A 19375-nucleotide genomic window follows, 5' to 3' on the forward strand; every position below is an offset into this window, starting at 1 on the left:
TTTCCGCAAATCCAGAGATCCCTTTCGGCTTTTTCAAATGGGAGTTGAAACAGTGGTTTGTTCCAAAATGGCAAAGCATTGATGTATCATGAAAGGGAGGGAAAAGGAAACAGCTCCATTTGGCCCTCTGTGCTTTACAGCAATTTGAAGTGTTTTAATGACTTGCAAAACCTTTCTGGACGTGAACTTTAATGGCTTTCTGTGCTCCAATTTCATGGACTGGACTTTTGTGTTTAATTAGGTGTGATTTGTGAACATTTCCCAAGCGGTAGGAGGGTTTTATTTTTTTTTTTTTTTGCAAGGGGAAGTTTCTGCACTTCCTTGACAATTGCTACAATGTTGCTGACACCTTAGGCTCTAATGGACGTCTTCCTGTGCAAAATAGCCTCATAAACCAAACTTTAAAGGCTGCGGATCATATAGCGGCAATATTCAGTGACTCGGGCGTTTCTGATGCGGGTGCCGTAGAAAGAACCCGAAATTGTGGGATCGCGGCGCACCTTCTTTTTTGTATTGTGTGTTCTCTGTCCTTGGAAACCTAGCGAGGCAGTGCAACCTAGATGACTATTTGACTCCCAGGTCACAGCCACATGATAGCAACACTGCTGGTCAATGGAAAAGGATATACTGTACTTTCCTTTCTAAAGAGCACCAACCGCTTTTGTGATTGAGTTTGTGTGTGTGTGTGTGTGTGTGTGTGTGTCTTCATGCACATAATGTGCTTTTCATAGCATCCTCTGTGGATCCATTTTGAAAACACGGTCACTGGATGTGTTAATAAGTGTTTCAGGACAATATGACACCAGTATTCATATTATTGTTACAGATGTTTTCTGTTCAATCACATGATACTGACAGTTTGGACCATAATGAATGATTGAAGTCTTTGTTTTCCCTAATGAGGTGCTGTAAGATTTGAGCCCATCTTAAGTGAATGTGTAGTGAGTGGCCTTTTGGTGTCTTCATGTTACTAAATGCCTTTGAGTGTGCGTTATGGTGTTCGGATTCTGAAAAAGTACAGATTGCACTGAAACCTTTGGGAGGGTTGTGAGATAGGGCAAAAGGTAACCTGGTTTTTAAAAAAAATCCATGTTAGCACATGTGGATAGCTCCTCTCTGTTTTACAGTTGAGAGATTCTAGGTTTAGGTCTAGGCCAGAGATTTCAGCTCAGGCCTAGTTTGCGTGGTGTTAACCTGTTCTCTTTGCCTGTGTGAATTTTGTCAGAGTCTTCTGGCTTCTCACATTTCAAAAGCAGATTCTCTATTTTGCCCCGAGATCAAGTGTAATAATGGGTAGAAAAGTGATGAGGATCAGGGCGCATGACTGGCAGGAGCTCCACAAAATAGTTGAACTTGAGTCAATTGGCATTCAGGCAGTGGGGCCAAAAGGGACAGGCACCCCTGCCTGTGATTGACGGGCATCCAGGTCAGGGTGGGCCATGCCTCTTGATCAAAGTCTGCTGGGATAAGCTCCCGCTCACCCACGATCCGGAATAAGACAAGCAGTCGAAAATTAATCCATTTCTAAATGGGTTGCGCGGAAAACCGTTTGTTTGGCAGTTGGTTGCCAACATTGAAATCTCTTAACTGCTATATACAGAATTTGAGTGGAATATTTTTTAAATAAATATTTGAATATGATCCAGTTTCAATTGCAGTACATACTGTACATTAATTCGTGGCAAAGCTTAGTAGATGCCCTGGAGACTTGAGCCCTATTGAGTGCCATCTAGTTTTCACTTTTGTGTTGTTTTTTTTCCCACAGCCCCCCCCCCTCCCCTCCCCTTGCCACACACGTTTTTAATGCATTTTTTTTATTAGCCTTGTTAATGTTATGGTTCACTTTGGCGACATTCGTGCAGTTGGTGTGGGAACAATTCCAATTCAGTGCCCATTCGGAATCATGAACCACGGATGTGAATTTAAATCGTGATTGATTGGCAACCTGTGCGCAGGCCATGACTAATTCCCACTCAAAGTTTTCATGGTCTCGCCCCTGGTGTGACCATGAGCGGGAGAAAGGGTATGCAAAGACAATAATTAATTCTGTTGAATAAGTAGTTCATTTGTACCTTTATTTGGTGTTTGCTAAATTACTGAAAGAAATTGCCTGTTTCTACTTTCTCACAGAGAAGCCAACAGGGTCCATTTTGAACACCCACTGTGTTTGCCAAAAATGGTTTCTTGCCCCTTAAAGGGCTTCATTGTGCATCTGTGTCTCTTCTGCGCGTGGATGTGTACAGGGGTATCTGTTTGTGGGTTAAATACAAACATGACTGTCCCACTTTCTCACACAAGCTCGCCCCCCCCCCCCGTTGCTCCCCACCTGCACCCCCACCTCCCCCCGCACACCCCACACGCCCAGTATGCTCAAGCAAGCAGCCAGAGAGCCGCGCATGCTGCCACCAGCCTCTCACTTCTGCCCAACCTCCTCCTGTTGGAGAAAGCACTCTTGACCTGCTGCCCCATTGTTTCCAGCGGGGATGGATGAGGAGGCGCCGCCTCTGCCGGCACAATCCTTCACTCAATAGCCGCTCCATCTGTTGACTGCGTGACTCTGGGTTACAACCAGGGATTTTGCGCCGTCTGTGCAAGGGTATGAAAGGGGCTATATCAGGGGGGGGGCTTCCTGAAAGGGGTTTTAACACCGCATTTGCAGGGTGTCACCATGCGCTCTCTCTCGCGCAAACCCGCTCCACCCTCCCGTCATCGCTTTAAACACAACCGGCTGGGTGTGTGCGGGATGAGAGGCCTTCATTGTGCCTGTTCACAGGCCCCTAGGCAACAGGGTCACCTTGTCCCTAAACAAATGTTGCCCTCAGTGGGATTGTTGGCAATGCGTGTCGCTGTTTTTATAGATGTGTATGCGGAAGGGGGTGGTCCGTGTTTTGAGTGTAAGAATGTGGCATCAGGAAGAGGGCAAAGGCCTTGACTGTGAAGACATTTATCTAAAATCTCTACCTTTCACATCAAGACCTATTCTGTGCGGTCCGTCTGCGTCGGAATGGCATCGCAGACAAGAAACATTGTTCCTGCTGCAGGTCAAAATGCTCTCCGAGAGCATTTAGAGCCACAAAGCCGGTCACGTCATTTGCCACTTGTCTTGTACTGCATGTTTCGCCGTTTCTTAAGCGAGTGAACAGCGTAGTACTTCCCAGGCCTGCCTGTTCCGTCTCGCATCTTCTTTTTACACTTTGAATAAAAACAAAATATGTGGCCGCTGTGACAGCTGGTTCACCTTCAGTAATTAATGTTGAAGCAGCAGTCTGACAGACGGTTGTGCCGAGATCCACTGTCTGACTGCGTGTGGGAGTTTTTTTATTTGCCGGCATTGGGAAGCTTGACTTCATACTAAATCAAATTTCCACCAACCAAAAAGAAAACCCCCGCGTGTGGGATGTATTTGAAACCACAATTTGATTCAATTATTTCAACAAATTAATGCATGGTTGTCTTTTCCAGGCTTTCACATGCTTTTTCTTTTCTCTCTCGTGCCTTTGACAGTGCAAATACATCAACTAGTGTTCAGTTGGGTTCTTTGTTTACTTTGCATCGAATGGGGTGGTCCCTCGGCTTTTTCGACGCTGCAGAAGCCCAACTAAATACCCTCATCTTCCGTTGCCTGTTATTTTATCACGTAGCCGCAGTCATCCACCGTGTCGCCACCGGCTCGCAGAATCCCTCGGCTGTCACAGCATGTTCCTGCCACACCTTTCCTCCACTTAAGATGATTAAACTGCTCTGCTTATGTCTTTTTGCACATACGTTTCAGCTCCACCTTTCCTCCTCAGGCGGAGAAAAAGACAAAGTGAGCTGCGGTATCAGCCAGAGATAAGTGGTTGGTTCAGGTGTGGAGCGCCTCACTAGGCGAGACAGTGCTGAAGGAATGGAGTAGGCGCAGGGGGTGGGGGTAGGAGGTGGGCGGGGGGGCGCTTGGCGTTGTTTGAGGAGTGGAATGAGTGGAGGCAGAAAACTGCGGCGACAGCAGAATGAATAAATTGAAAACTTCTCTCATTGTAAATTGTCTATCGCTGGTGACAAACGATCTGATAGGCGAGCGGCCCGGCTTTCCGATGCGTCCGTCCCAATAGAGCTGTGAATAACGGGTCTATCTCCGCACTGCTTAGCACTGGCCCCGCACTTAATAATTCATGCAGTGTGAAATATTTTCCCCGTTACAGATATGGCAAAGCGCGGCCGCCAGCAGGCGGGGGCGGTGAGGAGGGTGTCCCTGCGGTGCTAATTTGGGGGATGGTGACGTGCGTAGATTTCTAAGGGCGGCATAGTTTAGAGGCGATGCCACATTTGCCCTCGTGTATGCGCTGTCTGTTACTGGAAAATCCGATGAAAGATGACATTTAACTCACGGCTAATCTGCCTGGATCCGGCTTCCGAAAGGAGAAATATATTTCCGCTTCAGATGGATGAGTGAAGGGGCCCGATACTCGCTAACTTAGCAGCGCTAAGATTGCTGTGGACTTGACACGTGGGCTGGGCTGCCTCCGCTGCATCTGGCTTTCAGATGTCCGGTGCAAGTCGTCCTCACCTTTATGTTGCTTTCATGCACGCCGAGCTCCTCATCACCCCGCTCTCCGACAAAGTGAACCTAATAGCCCACCTTTCACCTGCGACTATCAGCTCATGCGGCGACTTACTTGCCTCCACTTTTCCTGTACAAACTGGCTATTTTCTGGGGCTCACATTTAGACCCTGATACCAATTATGCAAACTATTAAAAATTTAAACAGGACGTTCTTTTATAATTTAATCCTAAAGTAATAGATTCTATTAAAAATTCATGAGAAGAGCTTTATAGATGGGAGAAGGAATTTGTGTCTATCAGAGCATCGCCAGTCAAGGATGCGGGCGGAATGAGCAAGTGGGATTGGTGGCATTTCCTCATTATTCTAATGGGTTGCGATTAGCATAAAGCGGCTAACTGGCTGCTGTGATCATGAGCGAGAGAAGGCTCGTGCATCAGGGTTCCTCAGAGGAAACAATTGAAACCGGTTTCACGCTGTATTTGGTTTCCCCTTTACAGTAACATTCAGATGGGATTCAACGTGGCGTGTAGCGTGTCTGAGTTGAGATCCTCTTTGTGTTTGCTGTTCTTTTGATTGGCCGCCTTTGTTGCTGTTCCAAAAAGCATGTAAAGGTGATGAAGCGTGAAAAGTGGAAGGCGGCGGTTTTGTATCTTAATGACTCACAGGCAAAGAGTGCAACAGAGCTTTTTACTCTTGCTGCATGCACTCTTGTGCTTTTGCCCGTAGTTCACTTCCCGGACGTCTAGAGAGCAGAGTGCCCTGCCTGCATGTGCCCTGAAAGTGTGGGTTATTATTTTAACCAGCATCTATTGCTTTTTTTCTTAGTAAGTAGCATGGCAAATTTCCACGAAACGGTGCGGTGGAGCGGTGCTTGTTCTGAGAAACAACTCTTCGAAATCTTGCAGAAATCTGGATAAAAAAATGTGAATTTCGGAATGCATTTTCTCTTTTGTTGTTTGTGTTGAAAATGTACAATGGAGCCATTCAAACGGGTCCAAAACGCAAGTCCTGTCTGCCTCATCCTATCACTGAATTTCATTCACCGTGGAAAAAAAAAAGTAACAATAATTATAATTCAAAATGGTGTCATCTTGCAGAAGAGACGGAATCTTTAGTTTTAATGGCACAAGATTTTATATTGCATTCCAGCCATTTGCATTTGTGCCACTTGGACAGGCTTGCTATCAGAGAGGCCGCGCTACTGATTGCTGGAGCTGCCCCTCTCCTGTAATACGCCGGTCCCACAAAGAAATTCAAATGCTCGCTTCAGTTTGTACGATGAAACCTTGGCAGAGGTTTGCCCGATTGCCATTGTCATTGTGTCGATTTCAAGTTTCCAGTCATTTTCTGTCAGAAATGCTTGCGTCAACAGTTTTCCTTCCATCACAGCTTCAAAGGACGACAGATTGTAAAAAAACGCCTCTCTCTCTTGCCGTTGTCATTTGCTTGGGTAATTAAAGAGCTGCAGTCATTCAGATAACAAACAACCCCTGGAAAGAAAAAGTGTTTATTAATGCTCTGTGAGAAGTGGATTGCCAAAGCCAATATAAAGTGGAACCCTCACGAAGCTTATATGGATTTTAGGTCTGCCTCTGAGGTAAATTCCTTGCCTTTTTGATGTGATGGCTGCCTGTTGATGGAATAAATCCAATGGGCTTAATCGATCATCTCCGTGGAAAGGTCAAGAGGAGAGGCTCTGGTGTTTGAAGCGCTTTTCCTGGAGACGAGTGCCAGAAATGTGACACCTCCTTTTGAAACCGGTGGTGGCGGGCAGATTAGTGACGGGCAGGGTGGCCCGGGGGAATGATTTAGGGAGATGCAGCCCTAAATACTGTACTCTGTGAGTGTCAGGGAGACAGAAAGGGGGGGGGGGGGCATTCTCAGATAATTTCCTGTAGTCTTCTTTTTTCAGGAGTAGCATTCCTCTAAATTAATCTCTAACCCGTCTGAAATTAGAAAAGCAGGTGCGCGCACGCACGCGAAGAAAGGTTTATTGGTTTTAACCTCCCGTCCGCGCTTTATCTTTCATGTTGCTTGAAGGTACCGTTGGGCTTCATCCCTCTGCAGTCTAATCTAATCTGGAGTGGGTGGTTGTGGGCAGCATCTGTGCTCCCAGTTGAAATCGGGCCTACTCTCGGCCTAATCCTCTATCCAGGGATCACTCAGCAGGGTAAAGACAATTACCAGCCTTCTTTCTCATGCTAATGGCATCTCTAACTAGATCTTAGAGAACGGAAGGGGGGAAATGGATGGAGGAGCAGGGACAATGGTGAAAAAAAGATGATCCAGCTAAAATAGGTTTTTAGATTACCGCTTAATTATTGATAGGGACGGAGTCGAAAAGCCTAAGGTCGGGGAGCATTTTCTGGAATAGGGCGAACAATGATCAAGTTACTTGGTGTGTGTGTGTGTGTGTGTGTGTCGGGCGGAAGTGAGGTTTGGTCAAGAAGTTGCTGCGATAGGGCTCACGTCGTATCAGCAGCTGTGTGCCAAGTAAGTTTGCCTTTTTTTTTTTTTTTTTAATCACCTGCCTCCAGCAAGGTGTCTGGAGTGGGTTTAAATTGCATTAATATGCAGGAATTTATAGATTGCCTCCCATGGCATCTTTGCAGGGAAGCAAAGCAAGTATTCCCGTCTCCATCTGCACTAATTACCGGGTCTTGGCAGTGTTACCTGTCTCTTGTGAAGGACAAACTCAGGAACTGATGCAGGAGCACGTAGCACTGAAGGAGCTCATCTGCCTGGGAGCGTGCGGGAAGAGGGATGCCTCTCCCCCCCCCCGTGATGTTTGATGTGTTTGGAAGCTTGACTACCATGAAAAAAAATCTCTGCTGGAAACATCAATAAACTAAATGACTTTGACCAAGTTCCTTCATGTGGAGCTCAGAGAAACGCTAACAGGCTTTGCACCTGATCTCGGTGACAGTTGCACGCTCACTCCAACTCAAATATATCAGGGTTTATCTTCTGTGTATCCTGCTGGAAACTTCAAATGAGTGTCTTTGGCAATGTCTGATCATTTTAAGTCATGGCAGCACAAGAGTAACGCTCAATGCCAGCTGCTTTCTCCTTGAAGTAGAACCCAAAACAGAACGCAAGTCCAAATGTATAACGACAAAATGGATCACGAATCCTTGAGCGGGCGCATGTGCTGCTGTCTCGGTGATGACCTTTTGCTATTGCATGTTGCTGGTCAAACTGACAACGTGCAGCCCTTATCAGGTTGCCTTTGTCAAGTGAATCGACCATTAGTTGAGATCATTATAACCGAACCACTTCAGCGGTATCAAGACCTTGCCTGGAAATACAAGCGATCAATGCTTGAAGTCAGTGCACTTACAGTAAGATGAAAGACTGGGCTCTATTGGATCCTCGAGCTGCATTTTCACCAAATGTTAGACTTTGGTATTATATTTCCCCATTACCGAGTTGCTGCTGCTACAGTGGTGTGTGTGTGTAAGGCAGAATGGCAATTGTTGTGTCAACTACATATTTGAGTTCAGTATGGAGATAAAAGCAGCGCAAGATACTCATGCTATGTAATGATTGACGGCAAATTATGTCATTGGTAGATAAGAGTTGAACGTAAAAAAAAAAAGCAAAAGGCAACATTTAAAAAACATGTACAATGTGGTCGGAAATAATGAAGGGAGCTTGTGTCACTTGTTGATACACAGCACTGTACGCCATTTTGTTTTTCATTGACAAGTTTTGTACTCTTTGTACTTTTTAAAAAATGTTTTTTTACGTCTATTTTCAGATGTTGCCATTAGATAATGGAAACGTGAAACCTGATTAGGATTGACCTAATCTGTAATCGGTGAACCAAAGTGAAGGATAATGCTTTGTGGAAAAGTCGGATCAACGGGAGGACATTCAGCCTTTCAGGTGCTTGAAATGTTGCATGGGATGTCCTTCCCATCCCGTTCCCACTCGTCACACCAAAAAAATGGTGATTGTCTTTGAACCAATCACTGAACTGCTGGGTTTAGAAGTCAAACTACTATGGTAGTTGGTACTCCAATCACATGGTCAGGAAAAGTGGGCTGGTACGGTCAGGTATTTATTTAAATTACTGCTGGAGACAAGTCTGAAGTTTTGACTTCTTGAATTGCCTCTGCATGGAAATCATGCTCGTGATTGTGCCATCTGGGCTTTGATCCAGCAGGTGATTACCACGCGGCCTCGTCTCACTCCATCCAAGTAGATCCCGTCTTGCCCGCTCTGGTCCATCCTGGACTGGGCGTAGGGGAAGGAACGACAACAGCTGGACGGCCACAACTAGAACGAGAAAGCCTGCTGAATTCAAATCTCGCTTCCTTCCTCACATTCTGCAGGAAGCTGTGAGCAGTTGTGTCATCCTCACTTGTGTACGCCGCTAATATCCAGCAGAGCAAAAAAAACGCCTTTGTCACACTTCAAATATATCAACTGGGATCAGTGTCAACATTTTGCCGGTGTGCTATTTGATTGCCTTGTGGGCTTGGCGGCGCACTAATGTTATGCATGACTGAGTATTGGATCTGTGACACCCTCCAGTGAAAGGACCGCGGGAATTGGGGTCACCTTAGGCACGGCGGCGAGCAACGTGTGCAGTCAGCCTGCGAGCAGCCGAAGGAAGGAATCACACTGTTTGATTTTAATTACCGGTATATGTCATTGATTTATTGAACGGCCATTAATAAGCGCGCGCTTACTCTAAGGCAGGGCCGTCCTGATGGAAGGTTTTCCTTTTCTTTTTATTCAGCCCTCACGCCCGCTCCCTCCATTTCATCATAAACTGACATAAGCCTTTCTTTTGAAGTTCATGAGCAGGAGAGAGAAATGACAGCACAACAAACAATGAACAAAACACAGAAAGACAATGGGAACTGTTTGAATATTCAAGCGAGCCGTAGGATGATGGGTGAAGGGGGGAGGCAAAAAAAAGATCCCTTGTTTTATTGTTGCTGTGTTAAGCTGTGAATGGGCCTGTCTGGCACAATAAAAGACTGTGCCACATTGGAATAAGACATTTTTGCTCGATCAACAATGCTTTACAAATGGTGTGTAATTCAGGCGTATGGGGAAAATATAAATCCCAAAGCTAGAGCCAAGAAAGTGCGACGCATTTTTCACATTTTTGGCAGAACGGGTAAGGATTTACATCCATGCAGATATTGAACATGCGGCACGCCAGAGCGGCTGTTTCTGACTGCACCTGTGATCAACAGTTTAGCGTGAGCAGCTCCTCTGCTCAACTTTCGCAAGGTATGTGGGTGGAAGTGCGGTTAGATGACAGGCAACGTCGCCGCAAAACAATACGACCACGTCAACGACAGAAGAAGACTTTCCCCCGCGGTTTTATTTGACAACTTTAAGCCACACTCGCATTGCTCAAAGTCTCGGGCTGGTATCAGCGGGAGCACAAGAGGCTCTGTCATGTTCTAAGAGCACTTTTGGTTGCGTGAGGCAGAGGCTGGGAGTCTCCCAGCAGGGGACCGCAAGGACATGCAGTCATTACTGCACAGGATACATGTCATGGGTAGACATCGTATGTTACTTTTCTTTTTGGTTGTTTACCATCCGTCTTAAACATTGTTTAAGAGTTCTCAGTCCTTCTCAGTTTTCTCGTAAATATATAGAACGAGTGTATGGAGATGATTAAATACTCACGAAAGCTTGCACTGATAAATTGGTTATATTCCCCTGAGCAAACTTTGTTTCCTTTGTCTCTTTTTATTTATTTTTTTTACAGAAAGTATAGTACATACTTGTACTAAATTCTTGTTTGTTTTTATATTTGTTGATTGGATCTTTACAAATTGATCTCCAAACAAACAAACAAAATAGAATAACAAATGGTAGAATGTTTGACACGGGCTCCGTCATGATGAACTCATGACGTAAGACGTTCATTCCACAAGACGTACTTGTACGTCTTTTTAAAATTTGGCCGCGCCTACCAAGGACATACTTGTACGTCTAAGTCTTCTTTTTTTTATGCGCCATAGAGAGGAGGAGGGTCTGATGCAATCTATGAATGAGAATAAGCCGTTTGCATTGTAAATCATGTAAAAAAGTGACCAGTAGGTGGCAGTGGTGCCTCACATGCTTGAAATGAATGCTTTCACAAAAAGCTTTTTTTCTCCGTTTTTTTGCCCAGAAATCACGATTTTCATGAAACTTAGCCATTTTGTAATGCCGATTGCTGAAGAACGGAAAAAGATAGAAACAATTTTTTTTTCTGCAGAAAGAAGAGAGTCCAAACTATTTTGGTAGGCTCCATGTATATATCGCATTAGAACCGAATATTGTGTGGGCCTTGCAAGATCAATCAAAATTCAGTAAAATGCTGGGATTGAGGGGGTTGCTCCAGTGAAAATGGCTGTGATTGAATGAGTTAAGGAGCCCAATGGTGCTAGTGCTTGATTTTTACTTATGACATAGAGCGGGGTGGGCAAACTTTTTGGCTCGGGGGCCACATTGACTTTTAAAATTTGACAGATGGGGCCAGGTCAGCACAAGCTATGGTACATTTAAAAAAAAACTGCATTTGTTGACAGTCCATATCAAACATCAACAGAACAAAAGCATGAAAGTACTGCATTAATATACCTTTTTTTTAATGACAACAGTGCTGTTGATTACCTATTTTAGCCTGTGCATTTCTGCAGATGGGTTGTGATCAGACCAGTAGAAGTTGAGCGATACAGAGGTCCTAAGTGGTCGAAAAGACCCCCCGCCCCCCCCCCCGTGTTCTGCAACTTCAAGTCAATGCGCCACCTGGCGGTGAAATGCCTGTCATTACAAATCCAATTGAAATGAATGCAATCATTCACATCGAACCTTAATTGTGGACCAACCTTCAGCGAGCTGGATTAAAAAGACCAACGGGCCGGATTCGGCCCGCAGGCCGTAGTTTGCCGAGCTCTGACATAGGGCCTTAAACGTTCTTGTTCATGTTGCAAGCACTATTAAACTTGTATAATGTTTTTCACTCTGGTAGTTTAGTTTCCACGCAAAGCTGTTAGCAGGGACGGGACGTCATTGTTTCAAATGTATGCTGTATTGATTTGAATCTGTCAAGTATCGGTTAGAATGCAGAGTTTATTTTCACAGAGGATTCTCAGTGTTCCTGATGCACGTCAACAGTCATCTGTTGACCTCTGTCAAGCTTCAGCCTCCGCGCGGCATCTGCATTGTGATTGTGCTCGCCACATGGATGCCTTTTGCGCCTGCCATTTACCATGAATGAAATCAAGCCCGGCTCAAAGATGCAGCAGTTGGCTGTGCAGTCAATTAGTCTTCATTGCCATTACAGGGTTGACATTAGTCTAGACAGGCGTATTTTGATCAGAGATGACAGGCGGCCCGCTGCTATTGGACGGCCAGACATTCCTCACCCTTCATCCTGCGGATGAAGCTATCGAAGCTGACTGGTATATGGAGCCCTTGCAGCTGAGCGGCTGTGCCAAGATGCCCTTCATCCACTCTTATAAATATGTCGGCGTGGAATACAAGACGCTATAAGCCTGAATAACAGCAACGCGCGGCCTCGTGTGCGTAAGACTCGGCTGTCATTATGTTATTCCTGCGCTGTATATCACGGCGATGATGCCTAAACTGTGGGCTTTTTACGCACAATGGCCTTTTGTTGTGCAGGTTATTTATTGTGCTGCTGTGAAGCTGTGCACAGAGCTGGTGGGTGAGTGCATCCAGGGGCTCGTATTGTTAGGGAATCAGTGGCTTGTGTTTGTGGAGCTGGGAGGGTTCGCTAACAATGCCCTTTTTTATGTCTCGGAGTGCGTGCCTGTCGGCCAATGTCCCCTTGCAAATTTTGTCTGTGCGTTGTTTTGTTGTTTGTGTGAGTGGAACGGGGTCAGCAAGCGCAACCCCGCTCATTGAATGGCCAATCCAAATGGAGGGGCCCTCACGCGGGCACGTATGAGCATTAGTGTGTGCATTTTGAATATACAACGAGCTGAAGGTTTTACTGTCTGCCTCTGGTAATGGAACCTTTCTCTCTCTCTCTCTGTATTCGTGTGACAGTATGGTGACGGACAAGAGGGGGCGGGTGAGGGATTACGGGGGTAGTGCAGGGCCTTGTTAAAGAAAAGGAAAGGGTTAGAGTGTGTCGATTGGATTAACTTGTTTGGGCTTATTAAGAGAAGAGACACAGCGGCTTGTTAAAAGCACTGCATGGGGCGTCCCACCGTGAGACACCAGGGTCACCATTCAATGAGGCTCAAGCCGCACCCACCCCGCAGGAGCTCCGGCAGCTCTGCTGGTCCACAAGTGGTCCCGTTCCGAAAACCTGGGAGTAATCCAGGAAAGATGCGGACCACCGATACCCATGCAAACATTTCTAAGTTGACCGTGCGACATTGACAGATTCTTTGTCGCCTCTTATTTTGAGCCTATAATTCGCAACCTTTACATTGGCCAACAGAAGAAATAAGTTGGAACGAGACATTCGACACATTTTACATTACGCCTCATCCACTGGCCCTATCACAAGCTTTTCACATGAGCACGTCCATCTAAAAACATACGCACTCAAAAAGAAGCACTCCGTTGTTTCAGCCACGAGCACCCAGCTGCTTCCTCCACTTTGCAGGATGCTTATCTCGACAGACAGCTTTGGCTGCGTGGAGACATCTTCTCTGATCTCCTCTGCCGTTTAAGAACCTTTTAACGAAGAAATAGCCCTTCGCCGAGCCCACTGGCTCTTGATTCTGGCTTATTCCCTCATCTCATGGGACTGATCCTTCCCGCCCCCGCTGCAAACCCAGCAGCGGTGTTATCAGAACGATAGACGCCCTGGCTTTGGAGATACGGCCGTGCTGGTGTGATAGGAGAGTTGTGAGTGGATTTGATGAGAGAGTCAAGTGCAGGTGGTTTGAATGCGCCGACTGGCTCACATTCCTCAGCATATTCAAGGGGATTGATCCAAAGATGACGGGCTTTTATAGAACAGCTGTGATGATGGGTCAGAGTGTTTCGCTTGGAACATCATTTCCTGCCACTGATCGACATCTGCTAAGCAGCACAATACCGAAAAGGAAGAGATGAGGCAAAGAGACGTGGGCATGACAAACAAGCCAAAGACTTGCTTCTTCTGCTTCGCTCTTGATGGCAATAATGGGAGAAAATTGGTTCTTGAAATTGAATTGAAAAAAAGTGGGTCTTTTTCAGCAAAGCATAATGCCTCAAAATACATTTGGGGAGCGGCAAATGGAGAAAAATGGAGCGCAGTTATGCGATTGTCTTTCATTTCAGACAGTGAAAACGGTGGAAGTACGCCCTCCCCCATACCACCACCACCACCAGCTAGCTTTTAGTCTCAATCTACACCGCATGCACCTTTCTTCTCCGGCAACTTGTCTTTTAACAAATGGTCTGTGAGGATGGGCTGCTGGTGACATTAGTGAGAACGGAAGAGAGGGCCCACGGAAAAGGATTATGTGAACAGCCAGTAATGAACTCAAAGTGTCGGTGTGTTTGGGCCAGGCCCGCCCGTGCGCCAAAGGAAATGACACCGTGCATGACCTTTTAAAAAAAACAAACATTTTTTTTGCACAAGCACCTGGCGAGCGATAGAGTGGCTCCTCTCTTCCATCAGCAATGTGTGCGCGTGCATTTGTGAGTGTGTGTGTGAGAGTGAGAGAGCAAGAAAGAGAGTGGAAACAAACGCTGTACTCAAGTCTATGATCTTTTTTACACAGTGGCAGTTCCCTGCTCATGTTTATTTCCCTTTTTTTGTAGTCCCTTTTTTGTTCCTAAACAATGCTTATCTGTTTTCAAGCGCGTCGCTGCTATTTGTATTTATCAACAGCTCATATTATTCAGAATGTATTTTAATAAGAGAACGGGAGCGCGCGTTATGTGGATAGTCTTTAATTCATGAGGTAATCATTGTAATTGCTTTCTTTCTTTGTGAAGTTATCATCTATTAAACTAAATAGGCCAATGTCAGGTGGCTTAAGGTGACTTCGCTGGCAAAATAAATAACAGGACACAAGCTTCAGAGAGGTGCACGAGAAATCATTTTTCAATAATATGCCTGCCGCTGCCGCTGACAGCCGAGATGAAATATTTGCTCCCGTTCTTTGTTTTAATATGAAAGGAGGTTGGGAAGATAGTGATTCATAGCGATGCGGTTTGGACACAAGACTGACAGAGTTAATATGAAGGCCACAATTCTTTTGACAGCCACAGCATGCATGCGAGCTGTGAGTGGACTTTGCCAATGTTCTACAGTGTGAGCGTCTGTTGCATGGAAACCAAAAAATTTCCGCTGAGTGAGGGAATATCAATTCTTATCATCCACTTTGATCTTGGAGGTTTTATTTTAACTGTCCTCGCCTGCTACATAATCCAACTAGACAACTTGTAATCAGTCACTATTGTGAAACCGTGACTGCTCGACGATCGAGCTTTTTTTTAGCGAGCAGTTACTTTTTATAGTACATAAACAACGGAAAGGGCTCAGTCCTGATTAATTAATCAATTGATGTCCAGGCTAGGCCTTTTGGTTCGCGCTGAATCTTAATTTTCCTTCTTACCTCCGCATTTTGGACAATTGTTTGCTTCTGACTTTGTAGATATAATTCAGATGCTCCAGTGCAGAAAGCAAGATCCATAATGGAACACTTGGAAGAGTTTTGGTGCGGAAAAACGTGACCTCAAAGACCTTTGGGTGGGATGAACTAGATTATAAACGAGACATCACAAATGATTTTGTTTTAATCCCCCAATGACAAATGATTTAAAAAAAAAAAAAAAAAAAAAAACAATGACACATTCCAAAATCTTGAATAAAATCTTCCCAGGAGACTGGAGGCTGCAAAAAAGGGGCACTTTCTTTGGAAAGACTGGCTATCCCACTTCATTCGTCCATATAGTGAATCTATTTATTCCGTTATGGCCTTTTTCGGTGGAAACGAGCAGCCACTGCTTCACTTTTCCTGAGTGGAGGTTATTGTAAAGGAACAGAGAGAGCAGGTCTACAGATTTATGGTCTGCAGGGAGATTGATTAGTGCCGTCACCGGCCATGATGTACGGTCGGCAGTCTCCCCCACTCCCGCCATCAGCATTTGCTCATGAACACACACAACTGCACTGTACAGAACACGGCTCCATATCCATGCAGACACCAGTTGGTTCCCCAAAGCCCTCCGTGACAGCACCCACCCCCCACCCCCCGCGCTGCTGCACGCTAAGCTTAGCAGTCAGACTGCTGTTTTTTTGTTTTGCCCCACCTGTCCATAGATAACACCATCAATCATCACACACTGCAGTGAGAGGAATGTGCTAAAGTGCTGCTACTTGTGTGTTTGTTGTGAGCAGGGGTTCATAGGCAGGAGATATGCTTGACTAGCTGTGTGGTGCAACGCTGTGCACTGAGCCAGGGGTCGGCCGAGCGGCCCCCGGCGCAGGTGTGTGTTTATCAGTCAACGCATGCAGCACGGAACCCTCTGAATGTAGACAAGCTCTCCCAAATGCATACTGGGTGAGAAACACAGCCTCATTTAGTGACTTAGCCCCGTACCACCAGGATAGCGGATGCAAGCTTTGACCTCAAATCCCGCTGCCGATTTCACTCAACTTTTGTATTTTTGCGCTACAGGTTGGCCGCAGAACTCCCCCGGCTGTCGTACTGTGCCCACCTCGCCATGCTGGCCTGTCTGCAGAGGAGGCAGAACCCTCCACCCCAGCACCCGGCGTGTGCCAGCAAAAGCCTGGAGCCACCGCAAGCCCTGGGACGCAAATGTAAGTTCACAAAAAAACGTTGGGGACGTGGGCTGCCGACAATTGATCGTGTTGAATTCCGAGGATCGAGTCAGAATGTGTCCACCGTGTCCACATAACCCTCAGTTTAATCAGTCAGGGCCCACAATGGAAACAGAGCGCTAACCCTGACTGTAAATAAGTGACCGTGAAATAGACTTTCCGGTTTCTGCTGTTTGTGTCACCGCGATCCCTCGCTTCTCTGAGGAATTCCAAACAGTTGGACGAGCAAATGTGCACTTTACAGGCCAGATTGTTGTGTTGTTTGGCCCATCATTGTGAGTGGGACTGTTTAGCCATGCTGATTGTGCGGTCGTGTCAACAGGGCTGAGCAGACACCGTTTTAACGTGCCTCATGGCCCCGCATGACCCTGAGGGGTCTGTAAACTTTTACAGTGTCTGGTTGGGGCCGCCTGTAAAGCATGACAGCTGCTGCGCTGGCTCCCCCAGCACCACCCTGTGTCCACTCACAAAATGGTGCAAAGGGACAAAGATGAGTTGATGCGGAGTTGCTAAACTGGTTGCAACCAGTTTGCAGCTGGAGCAATCAGACATCCAGTGGATGGATTGGATCTTGATTTGAGCTGAAGCTTTTGATGTAATTTTAACTGTGGTAATTTTGGGATCAAATAAAGAAATCAATGTCTGCCTCCATTATGACAACGTAGGAGTTGTTGTGTTTTGCGAGGCAGCCATATAAGCCATTCCAAACTGATTAATAGAAAGGAGAGGCATCTGAGCAACAACGTTTGCGTGTTTCTGCAAAAATGGGACAATATGTGTGGCTTTTAGAAGCATGTGAATGAAATTATCATTTTCTTTTGTAATCTTCGTCCATGGGGATTTACTTAGGTCATTACACTGATTGGCTTTGCGATGAAGGATTTTTGTGAAAGCACGATATAAATAAAGATGTATTGTATCGTTTTATTAAAAAGTAATGCATTTTGGATGAAGCGCTTCAATGTGCTTGAATTATCTGTTTCTTTCATAAGAAATTGCTTTTTCGCCACACGTCTGGGGTCAGGTTGCAGGGGAGGGAGCCCAAGCGGAGAGGGCCAGGATTCCTTGATGCTGCTCGATGCAGTTGTCCAAATGATATAATGATAATGAAACCACACATTTCTCAGCCTCACAGTTCTGAAGTTGTGCCCAGTGATTGGCTGGCGACCAGCCCTGGTTGTACCCACTTCTCACCCAAGCTCACCCATGACCGCGTGAGGATGAGCGGTACAAACATTTTGATGGATGAATGTTTTGTAGTACAAATAGTTTATAGAATCTTGATCTTAGAGGAAAGTGCTTGGTCTTTAACCATAGAAAGGATGTATGTGGACCAAAGGTGAACCAAAGGTGAAACATTTGCACAAACTAGAATTATAAAATGGAATGATGGAAAGCAAGCAAGCAGAATATAAAGCAGACCCTCAAAACTTCATCTTCATCCATTCTTTCCCCATTTTGCAGGATTAACCGACCTCCATCAATGGGAGTCAGAACTCAGATCAAGAAAGTACTTTGTCATAGAAAAGTCTTCAGTTTCCTCCACTTCTCTTTCTGGCATCCCTCTCGGTGTCTCTTTCGAGCTGCTGTAAAGCCAGACATTCAATTACCATCTCATAAACTTGTCTTGAGGTTCATGAGCAAGTTGCTTAAAATTTTGCAATGTGAGGTCCATATAGAAGACGGCAAGTTGCACAGAGATTCAGACCATGGAAATGGCCTACACCGAGCATGTTGATTTTATTTATTTTTTTGTCTTAGTCCCATTGAGTGCAAGCAGGTGTTGGTAAGGTGACCCAGCCTCTCAATGGGAGGCTCCCATCCCAGTGTTCCCACCTCACAGACACAGTGAATGAACATACAGGAGGTGGATTACCTGGCAATGAAACAGGTGAAATGTGTCATTTGCCTCTTTTGCCCTTTGTTTAAAATGTATGACGTGTGTGTGTTTGTGTGTGTGTGTGTGTATGAGACAGTGCTGGAATGAGAGGGTGAGCGACACACAGAAAGACCCTGCATGCAGATACCGAGTGACTGCACAGTTCATTGATGCGACTCCCATTAAAAATCCCTCATACCCTCAATAAAAAAGGACTTAACTGGCTCTGCCATCAGCTGGAAGCGTTCAGATCAGCTCGCCAGACAATCAATTTCCCCCAAGCGCACAGAGCTTAGCGGGAGAAACGGGAGGCGGAGAGTAGGATGTTTCCATTATCGCAGCCCGGGCTCGAGGGGGACTGGGGGCGAGGCGCGCAAGAGCGGCGTGCAGGGCGGAGACAGCAGGCAGCAGCCTCAGCGAGGGAGGTGGCGAGAGAGCTCCGAGAAGCCGTCTTTTCAGAAAGCCATTGACCGCCTGCCCTTAAAAATATCATATTGGATTAACTTCCTAGGGGCGGCCTTTTGAAATATTTTTTTTTCTTCCTTTGGCCATAGAATTAAAAGGCAGTGCAGAGCATTACTTGAATTATAAATCATAGGCACTGACTTTCACTGCGTCCAAATATTCCACGCACATGTGGCTACACTCTCCCGCGCCAACCGCTGTCATTTTTAATTAAATCCTCCTTATGGGTGACATTTGTAACCCTCGTCCTCGCCTCCGCGTCTCTCCACCCCTGGTCTAGATGGAGACATGAAAGGCAGAGACGGCCGTGGAGCCAGTGCCTCTCATCATGTTGTGCCCCAGAGGGTGGGTGCCCTGATGAGAGAAAGAGAGAGAGAGAGAGGCCACACAGGGGGGAGAGGGGTGAATAGAAGCAACTGACCCCAGACACCCTCCACCAGAGGCAACCCTCCCCATCGTTACTTTTACGTCATCGCAGCCCATCTGAAGGTCCGAGAGGAGTAGAGGCGAGCATAAGACGAAAGGGAAATGGAAGGTCTCCACTCCAGTGATGACTAACACTGACATAGCCCCCCTTGCTCCCCCCAAACCACCTGCCCCCTCTCTGGCCCAGACACCAATTACTCTGCTACATGTCATCTCCAGAAAAAAGAATGGCTTCACAATCTTTCATGACAGCTAGATGATGATGATGTGGCTATTTCCTAAAAT

The 19375-nt window shown here is 46.0% G+C and overlaps 1 protein-coding gene across 3 annotated transcripts in view; it reads left to right on the forward strand.

The window, feature by feature from the left end:
* Nucleotides 1-19375, forward strand: part of fam222aa (family with sequence similarity 222 member Aa) — a 56865-nt gene that overhangs the window by 15612 nt on the left and 21878 nt on the right. For 2 of the 3 annotated variants that reach the window (XM_052069220.1, XM_052069219.1), the window contains exon 2: nucleotides 16157-16299. In XM_052069220.1, the coding sequence (XP_051925180.1) occupies nucleotides 16203-16299 (97 nt within the window). In that variant the 5' untranslated portion in view covers nucleotides 16157-16202. Of the gene's footprint in view, nucleotides 1-15910; nucleotides 16040-16156; nucleotides 16300-19375 lie in introns of those variants that run through there. The other variant, XM_052069218.1, reaches the window with a different exon arrangement.

Source organism: Hippocampus zosterae, chromosome 6 (assembly GCF_025434085.1).
Source record: "Hippocampus zosterae strain Florida chromosome 6, ASM2543408v3, whole genome shotgun sequence".
Taxonomy (NCBI): domain Eukaryota; kingdom Metazoa; phylum Chordata; class Actinopteri; order Syngnathiformes; family Syngnathidae; genus Hippocampus; species Hippocampus zosterae.